Genomic DNA, 11,130 nt, shown 5'->3' on the forward strand with positions numbered 1-11,130 from the left:
AATTTTTTAAAAATTTTACCAGATTTCCCCACTATGATATAAAGGGGTCAAACTTAGCCTGCAGTTTCATGGAGCCAATTTCTAAAAGAAAATTTTAAAACTTGAAATACTGGTTATTTGCCAAGGTACACACCGAAATCAAGCGCCACTTGGCTACTGGCAGAACTGAGTATCGGGATCCCGGGATGTTAGTTTTAGGCGTGCTCTGCAGGAGAGGACCGCACTTACCATCTCCCCTCCCTTTGCCCCTGGAGTTGAACACTTTCTGCACTACGTAGGAGTGCTGTAGGGAAAATGTTGGGGTCAGGTAAATAATCCCTAACATCAGCAACCTCGGAGCACCTCCCTTGCGTTTCTTTCGAACGTGGAGCCGCCGCCCAGGTGCCCATACTTGGCTGCGGCCCTGAGTTTATTTTCTTGAATTGCGCTTGAAGTCTTTTCCTGGGAATGCGATAGCCCAAGTCCTAGGGACATAACTGCTTGTCCTAGAATAATCTCCCTACAGCCGTTACAGCCGAGGGACCGTGGAGACTGGCTGAACAGGGAGATGGGGGCAGGGAGAAAGGGAGTGGCCGCGTTCCCGCGGTCTGCCGGGATCCTGCGGGTCCAGGGTGAAGGAGCCGGGGCTGGAGTGGCTGGAGCGACCCATCACTCCCGGTCGCCGTCTGCCACCTCGGTGCGGAACCCGAGCCGGACTCGCTGAGCACTCCTCCCCCTCCCCTTCTGCTTCCTCTTCCCTCCCCCTGGAGCGGCGGCGGCGGCGGCTTGCCAGCAGGCAGGCAGGCGGCGGAGCCGGGCTGAGCGACCCCGAGCGAGCCGAGGCGCTGGGATATGGGGGGCCCGCGGGGACGGCGGGGCCCGGCGCCCTCGGGAGGGCCGGCGAGGGGAGCGGCCGCCGGCGTTTGCTAGCGCGTGAGCGGTGGGGCGCGGGCGCACGGCAGCACGAGCGGGAGGCGGAGGCGGGGCCCGGGCGTGGAGCCCGGCGGGGGAAGCGGCTGCCTCCGGCCCTGCCCGGCTACTACCTCCACCGCGGCCGGTGGCTATGGAGCTGGCGGGCGCCAGACCCGGGGCGACTGAGCATCCACGACTCCGGCCGCCCCTGTCCTGGCTGCCGCCGCCTCTCCTGCTGCTACTGCTGCTGCCGCTGCCGGGCCCAGCGGCCTCCCAGCTGCGATACTCGGTGCCGGAGGAGCAGGCACCCGGCGCGCTTGTGGGCAACGTGGCCAGCGCGCTGGGGCTGGAGCTGCGGCGCTTGGGGCCGGGCTGCCTGCGCATCAACCATCTGGGTGCGCCCAGTCCGCGCTACCTGGAGCTGGACCTCACAAGTGGAGCGCTCTTCGTCAACGAGCGCATTGACCGGGAGGCGCTGTGCGAGCAGCGGCCTCGCTGCCTGCTCAGCTTGGAAGTGCTGGCGCACAGCCCCGTGGCGGTGAGCGCCGTGGAGGTGGAGGTACTGGACATCAACGACAACTCGCCGCGCTTCCCGCGGCCCGACTACCAGCTTCAGGTAAGCGAATCGGTGGCCCCCGGAGCGCGCTTTCACATAGAGAGTGCGCAGGACCCCGACGTGGGCGCCAACTCTGTGCAGACTTACGAGCTCAGCCCCAGCGAGCACTTCGAGCTGGACCTTAAACCGCTGCAGGAGAACAGCAAGGTGCTGGAGCTGGTGCTGCGGAAGGGCCTAGACCGCGAGCAGGCAGTCTTGCACCACCTGGTTCTCACAGCTGTGGACGGGGGCAGTCCAGCCCGCTCGGGCACCGCACAGATCTCTGTGCGTGTCCTGGACACTAACGACAATTCTCCCACCTTCGACCAGTCCACTTACCGCGTCCAGCTTCGGGAGGACGCTCCCCCGGGCACATTGGTGGTGAAGCTGAATGCCTCGGACCCGGATGAGGGCTCCAATGGTGAGCTCAGGTACTCCTTGAGCAGCTACACCTCGGACCGGGAGAGGCAGCTCTTCAGCATCGATGCCAACACTGGGGAAGTGCGGGTAAGTGGAGCACTAGATTATGAGGAGGCCTCTTCTTACCAGATCTATGTGCAGGCGACGGACCAGGGTCCAGTACCCATGGTGGGTCACTGCAAGGTATTAGTGGACATCGTGGATGTGAATGATAATGCACCAGAGGTGGTGCTGACCGACCTGTACAGCCCAGTGCCTGAGGATGCTGCATCTAATACCGTGGTGGCCCTCCTCAGTGTCAATGACCAAGACTCAGGCCTCAACAGGAAGGTGAGCCTTGGCCTGGAGGCCTCACTGCCTTTCCGACTGAATGGCTTTGGAAATTCCTACACGCTGGTGGTGAGTGGTTCCTTGGACAGGGAGCGGGTGGCTGCCTACAACATCACAGTGACAGCCACTGATGGGGGAGTACCACAGCTCACATCCCAGCGGACACTCCGGATTGAGATCTCTGACATCAATGACAATCCACCAAGCTTCCTAAAGGACTCCTACTCCATCTATATCCAGGAGAACAATTTGCCAGGGGTGTTGCTCTGCACCGTGCAAGCCACAGACCCAGATGAAAAGGAGAATGCAGAGGTGACCTACTCCCTCCTGGAGAGGGAGATTCAAGGGCTACCAGTCACCTCCTATGTCTCCGTTAACAGTGCCAGTGGCAGCCTTTATGCTGTCAACTCCTTTGACTATGAGAAGTTTCGGGAGTTCTTTGTGACTGTGGAGGCCCAGGACAAGGGGAGTCCACCACTGAGCAGCACTGTGACCGCCAATGTGTATGTGGTGGACATGAATGACCATGCCCCTCACATCCTGTACCCTACCTCAACTAATTCGTCAGCAGCCATTGAGATGGTGCCTCGAACTGCCCCTGCTGGTTATTTGGTCACCAAAGTCATAGCCATGGACTCAGACTCTGGCCAAAATGCTTGGCTCTTCTACCATCTGGCCCAGACTTCTGACCTGGACCTCTTTAAAGTAGAGCTACACACAGGGGAAATTAGGACTACCAGAAAGATGGGAGATGAGAGCGGAACTACTTTCAACCTGACCGTGGTGGTCCGAGACAATGGAGAGCCATCACTGTCCGCCTCTGTGGCCATTACAGTGGCTGTGGTGGATAGAGTCTCCAAGATCCTCCCAGATACTCAGAGACACGTTAAGAGTCCTCGGACATACTCTGAAATTACACTTTATCTAATAATAGCATTAAGCACAGTGTCTTTTATATTTCTTTTGACAATCATTGTTTTGAGCATCATCAAGTGCTACCGCTACACCGCGTATGGTACTGCGTGCTGTGGGGGCTTCTGTGGAGTGAGAGAGCGGTGTCCGGCTGAACTAAACAAACAGGCCAATAACAATATTGATGCCAGGATACCACATGGCCTCAAAGTGCAGCCTCATTTCATTGAAGTGCGAGGGAATGGCTCCCTTACCAAGACCTACTGCTACAAGGCCTGTCTGACCGCAGGCTCAGGGAGTGACACTTTCATGTTTTATAACACAGGGGCACAGACAGGACTGGGGCCTGGGGGAGCCCAAGCAGCAGCGAGTGACAGCAGGCACCTCACAGGCCAAAGTGGGCAGAGTGCTGGGAACCTGATTATTCTCAAAAATGATGCTGTTTCTCAAAACGAGGTGAGATAGCAGTCAAGAGATTCTTCCACGGTCATGTGTTTTCACACATCCCCTCCCCCCACCAGTATCAGTGGCTCTATTGAGTTACTAACAGTAACAGCAGTGATCTGGAAAACTGCATATATACATACATATATATGTATGTATATGTATGTATATGTGTGTGTGTGTGTATAGTGCCTGTGACTTGATTATAATTTACTTTGTTTCCACTCTAGAAAAATAACATCAGAGAATTGTCTTGTTTTCTTTTCAGATCTATGAAGCCTTAAGCATAACATTGTTGGAGAAATAAGGATTAGACTTAAATATTTGATGTTAAAATATAGCTCTGCAGAAGAATGGAACAGGCTTGAGAATGAGATGATGCCATTCTGGTTAATGCTTTGAGATTGAAGAAGAAATGGTCTCTGCTGTATCATCTACAGGGAAAGTTCTCTTTGGAAATGCTATCATAGTGGGGGTTTTTTGTTTTTATTTGTTTTTTGTTTGTTTGTTTGTTTGTTTAAAGCTGTGAGACCTCTAGGGGTTGTGGTGGTCAGCTCTGCATGCTGTCCTTGTTTATACCTTGAAAATTATCCTGTTAATATTTCCAGTAATTACACTAAACTGAGGTGGTAGGGTCTTCTGGAAATTTATGTCAGAGGTGATAAAGCCAATAAAGCCATAGACTATGGATCTCCACCTTGAAGCCAAAGTTTGCTTTGGCTCTTTGATGTGGTAATTCTTCTGTTTGGGGCTGTCAGAGGAGATAAAGGATGGTAAGGCAAAGAGACCACGAACCAATTTGTCTGGTTGGGCTAGGGAGATATTAGAACATGTGGGGATGTGGTGAATACCAGGACAAGTGGGGAGAAAGAGAAGGAGATACTCATCTTTCTTTACGTAATACAAGTTCATTGTAAGATGATTTTCCTGTGTTATGTTAAACACAACCTGTAATCTCCTGATTTCCTGTTGACAATTTCTAAGCTTTTAATGAGATGTGAAGTAAAAAAAAAAAAAAAAAAAAAGAGAGAGAGATGTGAGGTAGCCTCTCAAGCCCTTTATATCTTTAAGTTAAATGACAATATTTCAAACAACACTCCAACATACTCAAAGCACATGTTCATTTTCAGGTTCTAAAATTTAGTTTGCAATAGCTAGAAAAGCCTTAGAAAATGGATGGCTTGCTGTATGTGAAAGACAGGTGTTAGTAAATACATGGGTTTTAAGTCTTGTTTTGTTTTTTTAAGACTTATTTATTTATTTGAGAGAGTATGGAGCTGGAGGGTGGAGGTGGGGGAGGAGCTGAAGTAGAGGGAGAGAAAATCCCAGGCTGACTCCAGTGCTGAGTGTGGAGTCCCACTCCAGGGCTCGATCTCACAACCCTCAGATCATGACCTGAGCCAAAACCAAGAGTTGAACACTTAACTGACCTCAACACCCAGGCACCCCTTAAGTTTTAGGTAGGCATGAGGCCAGCTTGTTCTTTATTATGAAGAATGTATATAAATTGGACAGTGCATGAATGTGAAGATATGTTTGTGTAATGTGTCTCCATGTGTATGCTTGAAAATAGACATCTGCTTTGTGATACCTCAAAGTTGTATTTCAGAAGCCAAAATTTTGTTCCATCAATAGTAATGAATTGTCATCTTCCCAAACAACTACTTTTGTAGCTAGGACTTTCAGAGGTACTACAGAAGAAATTAGTAATATTTGTCCCTCTTATATTTTTGTGATGTATTTTTAGTGACATATTGCTGTCTTTTTATTAGTTCGTAGTTTCACATTCTAAATTCATGCTAAGCTTGAAGAAAGTTATGCATAAAATACAGGAAAAAAACCCCAGATGCCCCAGATGGATAGAGAGTATTTCCCAGATACATTTTACGCAGATGTGTCAGAGAAGCCTGATTTTAGCCAATACTGAGCAGCCACAGGAGCAGATTGCAGATTATGAAAAACTGGGGGACAAAATCAGGGAGTTTCCAGAAATATTTAGATTGTAGCTCTTGGAAGCTTGTAAAAAGGCTTAGCTTTAAATAAGGACGCTGTAGACATTTGCTTAACAAATTTTTGTGCAGCCCTTTGGGGCCTGGAGTGGGCTGCAGGTGGTGAAGAGGCTGAGAGAGCAGGCCAGGCAAGCTTTGCCACCAGCTATGAGCAGGAAGCTCAGCTGAATGACATCTTACCCTCCTCCTGGCTCAAAGTGTAGGGCACTTTGACACATGAACTATTTCTGTCTTACACCGACCTGTGTGTAAATACATACTTTGGTACACAAAGCTTTAATTGAGGGAGGAAATTATGTCAGAAAAGTGCTTGCTCTTGCGGGATTTTGCCAGGACAATGCATGCATGATTGTAATAAAGGCAGATTTCTGCCAGCCATGTTGAAAATCCAGTGAAAGCCCTAAGGTCTCTAGCTCCTGAAATTATTAAAGTTATGAGGAAAGAGTGAGTCAGGTCAACATGGCAAAATGGAAACAAAAATCACTCAACTCTGAAAGTCATGACTGCTAGGTCAGCCTATTAAACTTCCAGGTTAGGCTTTCTCTTTTCCCTACCTAATTACTGCAGATGGCAGAAGAGTCCTAGCTGCACCTCATGCCATGTGTGTTAAATTAGATGAAGATTATAAGGGATGAGTAAGGAAATCTGCACTCATTGACCACGATGCTATATAAAAATGTTCTGCTTTGTGTGATTTCATTTCTTGTAAATCATAGATGAAAGAAACCTTTACCGACATCTAACATGTGAGGAAATAAGCTCAGAGAGGTTAAGTAACACACACACAAGTCATTCTGTTAGTCTATTTTAAGTCCTGTTTGTCTGAATCCAACAGCTCTGCTGTTTGAAATAATATGAGTGGACAGAAATCCCAATGTTTATACTCCTTTTGTTAGGTGATATTTTGGCATTTTGGCTACCACTGGTTCATCTAGCAGTGTAAATTGACTGCTTTTGGAGAAAGAGTAACTCCTTGCATAAAAGTAGGTCATAAATGGGAGGATCAATGAGTAAAAATATTACTACCAGGCTGATATATTTTTATTTGTTTATCTGTTTGACTCTGGCATAGTCTGTTACGATCTTTCATCTCTGTTCTTTTTCTGGTTTCTCTTTTGTTGCTTATTAAACAGCAATTTAACACCAGACTCTTATCTTTTGATAGATTTCACCCCTGGTGAGCTTATTTCATGAGCCATTTGTGCAATGAGATTTTTGAAGTAACTTTTTGGCAATGGGGCAGAATTTCTCTTTGGAGATTTCTGAAAACCTGATACTGAATGTGGTTAACTCCCCTTTCAGAGCCTCCAAGAAAAGGAAACCAAATCTTAAGGTAGATTCTGTGCATTTATGGGTCTGTGACTGCTCATGAGTCACTCTGAGTACTCTGGGCAGATTTGCCCAACTGTGCTTCCATGGGACCAGGTGGCATACAATGTGGAAATCACAAAAGACTAACAGAAATAAGTTTGCTGACATTTATTTTCAAGCAATTTGTAACCATCAGATCTTCAGTATTTCTGCCCCTGTGTATACACATTCACCCTAATTGCAGATGCCATGATCTGAAAGAGTTAACCTTTCTTTTAGTAGCATCTAATTTTTTTCCCCTAGGACTGACTTTTGTATCTGGTGACTCTGTCCTGTATCAGAATTTACACTTGGTACAAAATGACATGGTGGTGAATTCATAAAAAGTGTGTGATGGTCAGAACAGGCAAACAAATTCTGTGAACTTCCATTCCAGTGTTGCATCCTCTCATTGTCACTTTTAAGTGGGTGGACTGCTTTGTTTTGCCATTTCCATATTGGTTATAGGACTGTTCTTCTGAGAAAAGGTTTATTTTCTTTGGTCTGGTAATATAATAATTTCTTCAAATTACCTCCTTCCTCCCCTTTTCTGCAGATCTGCTGAGCCAGATGAAATTATGGCCGAGCTCTTCTCAGTCTCTGTATCTTGCACATATTCTGACTGATGAAGAAATCTATTTATTGTAGCTTGAATGTCATTGGCCTATCCTTTCCTCTGACCCAGGAGCGAGCTGTCACATGGGCATCTGGTCTACCTCCAAACACTGCAGGGACACAGCCTGGCATATTATAAATTTCCTATTGGCATGCTGTCTGCTTCACAGAATAGCAGAGTCAGTTCTGAATACTTGCTTTGGTTTGCCACCAGTTTTTGCTCTCAATGAGAGGTTAGGATGATGTCAGTTTGCAAATATTTGAGGAAAACTTGCCATCACCAAACCCAGAGGTTTAGATGAATTTAATGGAGATTTAAAGGTTTCTTTGAATATGACTTTTGTTAGGAGTTCACCTGGTTCAATTTTCCTGTGCATATTAAGTATGAATATAAATTTAGTTTAGCTGAATGATCAGATTTTGAGCATTATAATCTATAATCATGATTTCAAAAATCAAAAGTGAGAGGATTCCTTAGCAGTATTTCAAATCTTTCAAATCATCTAAAAATGAAAATTTTTTCTTTCAGGAATTTGAGGTTGACAAGTGCAAAGAAATATTTGACATTGCAAAGTTGAAGGAAAATGTTAGTTCCTTGGCACATAAGCAACATCAGTTCCTTTCTGGCCTTGCAGGGTCAGCACTCTGGGCTCTGGGGAAGTAAAACTGTGAGTGAGGGAATAACCCCTGTGCTAACAGGCTGTGTGTCCAGAATTAAGCGAACCTAGCTCTTTCTCTTGTACTGGAACCCATTAGGTATGTTTCAATATTATGTTTATTTTACTTTCCTGCTTCATGGATTGGGGGTTGCAGGTGACTTCAGAGGAAAGTATTTCACTTAGAATTCTCATATTTATCATCTTTTCAGTTTGCTTTACTAGAAGACTAATATGCGGGCAGCCCGGGTGGCTCAACGGTTTAGCGCTGTCTTCAGCCCAGGGTGTGATCCTGGGGATCCAGGATCGAGTCCCATGTCAGGCTCCCTGCATAGAGCCTGCTTCTCCCTCTGCCTGTGTCTCTGCCTCTCTCTCTCTCTCTCTCTCTGTCTGTCTCTGTCTCTCATGCATAAATAAATAGAATCTTAAAAAAAAAAAAAAAGACTACTAAAAAAAAAAAAAAAAAAAAAGACTAATATGCCACCCAGGCACCCCAGCAGTGATTATTTTAAATGTTATACTCCTTTTTGCCTTATTGACCAACAGTTTATATATTCATTTTCTATTGCTTTGTAAGAAATTACCACAAATTAGTGGTTAAAAACAACTTCCACTTATCTCAGAGTCCTGCATGATATGAGTAGATTCTCTGCTTAGGTTTTCACAGAGCTGAAATCAATATGGCACCTTGGCTGAGTTCTCTTCTGGAGGCCTTGGGGGGATAATATGCTTTCAAATTTACTCGGGCTATTGGCAGAATTTACTTCTGCCAGAATTTACTTTGTGGACTACATACTTAGATACTGGTGGCTGGAGGTCACTCTCAGTTTCGGTTCCTAGGGGTTGTACTCAGGTCCTTGCCTCATGATCCTCTCCATCTTTAGAGCTAACATTGGAGAACATTCTCTCACATGGAATCCCTCTCATGCTTCAAATCTCTCCAATTTCTGTCTCTGATCTCTAGACCCAGATTTAAAGGGTTCATGTGATTAGTAGGTCAGTTCGGCCCAGATGATTTGATTTCCCTGTCTTAAAGCCAAATGTGTCATATAACATAACCTAATCAGAGTACGATCCATCATATTTATTCTTGGAGATCATGCAATGCATATATACCAAGATATGAGGATCTTGGGGGACATTTTAGGATTCTGCCTATCATAGTTCATATCAATGTTCACAAAGTATGACTGTGAAAAATCTTCAGTAGATACATCCTTAATAGAGTCCTAATAAAAAGGAGAAGGGGAAGAAGATGCTGCTTATAGTTTCATGTCTCAGAGGGCCATTTACTGATAGCTTCAACATGGATTTCCATGACAAAGAGTGTCATTTCCTGAGTGGTCCTATGATTTTTTTTTTTTTGACAGAGATAGGGTATTTTAAGCCTATTTTAAATTTGTCCCAAAAGAGGTGATTCATCCTTCTGTAGTTCAGATATTCTATGGTATAAATAATAAATAATACCGTTACAAGATACATTAAATCTTTGCTATAATTTTGATAGAAACTGAAATGGCTTCTTGTTCTTCATTAATGCTATGTCACCTATATGGACTACCTAATTCAATTTTTCCACATCTGGAGTTTTGTGGCTGTTAGTCTCCTGAAGGACTAAGCTTTGAAACAGCAGAACAACAGAACATCTCTCCAAGTGTCAGACGAAACAATCACACTTCATTCAAATCCTTAGTACATGTTTCTAATGTGTCAGGTATATCAGTAGTCAACCTTTAAACTTGAGTTTTTCCAACTCTAATCAAGTTTTTGTGAAACCCATATACACTTATTACTTTAAATTTTGTATCATTTAAAAATAATATCTGGGAAACTCAGATATAACAAAGGGAAAAAAGGGAAGTACAGTTGGCCCTTGAACAACACAAGGGTTAGGGGTGCCAGGCCCATGTACAGTTGAAAATCCAAGTATAAATTTTGACTCCCCAAAAACTTCACTACTGATATCTTACTGTTGCCCAGAAGCCTTACTGAGAACATGAACAGTTGGTTAACACATGTTACATGTATTATATACTGTATTCTTACAATAAAGTAAGCTAGAGGAAAGAAAATGTTATTAAGAACATCATAAGGAGGGGAAAATACATTTATAATACTATATGGTATTTATTGAAAAAAATCCACATATAAGTGGCCCCGTACTGTTCTAACCTATGTTGTTCAAGTGTTAACAATATATGTCATTCCATATAAATTAATTTAAAACACAAACTTTTGTGAGGTGCCTGGGTGGGTCAGTCGTTTAAGTGGGTAGCTCTGGTTTTGGCTCAGGTCATGATCTTAGGATCATGCCCCACATCAGGCTCTGTGCTCAGAATTTAAAGTCTGCTCAAGTTTCTCTCTCCCTCTCTCTCTGCTTGCCAACCCCCCTTCATATGCTTGCTCTCTCTCTCAAATAAATAAATCTTTTTTAAAAACCCCACAGACTTTGGTGTTAGGGAGACCTAAATGTAACAATCGGCCACACTCACTAATCAGGCAAGTAATCTAATCTTTCCCAAGTTCAGATTTCATATTTCTATAGATTTAAGTACATTAATGTTATCATGCATGACAGTTCACTTGTTCAAAAACATTTTAAAGGCCTACCAAATGCCTGGACCCTGCTAAGCTCTGAGGACATAGCTATGTATTATGAATATCTACGGCTATTCATATGTTTTATGAACAAAAGAGATATCCCTTTTATAGAATTTATGGTGTAAAAAAAAGTGTTAGGATACTTGCAATAATATGTAAAGTGCTTACCCCTTTGCCTAATATTGTGTGGAGACTTAGAACATTCTATATTCTTCTTTACCTTTTCCCTGCCCAGTCTTACTATCCTAAGACATGTCATAAGTATGATTCTGGCAAATGAATCTGAGAATCACCTTGTTGCTGATGG

The 11,130-nt window shown here is 44.7% G+C and overlaps 1 protein-coding gene across 13 annotated transcripts in view; it reads left to right on the plus strand.

Annotated features, from left to right (window-relative positions):
- LOC140633522 (protocadherin alpha-C2) overlaps positions 1–11,130 on the plus strand; it is a 187,882-nt gene that overhangs the window by 137,082 nt on the left and 39,670 nt on the right. The window contains exon 1 of one of the 13 annotated variants that reach the window (XM_072826177.1): positions 527–3,604. The exons of the other annotated variants lie outside the window; for them this stretch is intronic. Within the exon in view, the coding sequence (XP_072682278.1) occupies positions 1,043–3,604 (2,562 nt within the window). The 5' untranslated portion in view covers positions 527–1,042. Of the gene's footprint in view, positions 1–526; positions 3,605–11,130 lie in introns of those variants that run through there. 13 annotated transcript variants of the gene reach the window in all.

The sequence above is a fragment of the Canis lupus genome, chromosome 5 (assembly GCF_048164855.1).
Source record: "Canis lupus baileyi chromosome 5, mCanLup2.hap1, whole genome shotgun sequence".
In the NCBI taxonomy this organism is placed as follows: domain Eukaryota; kingdom Metazoa; phylum Chordata; class Mammalia; order Carnivora; family Canidae; genus Canis; species Canis lupus.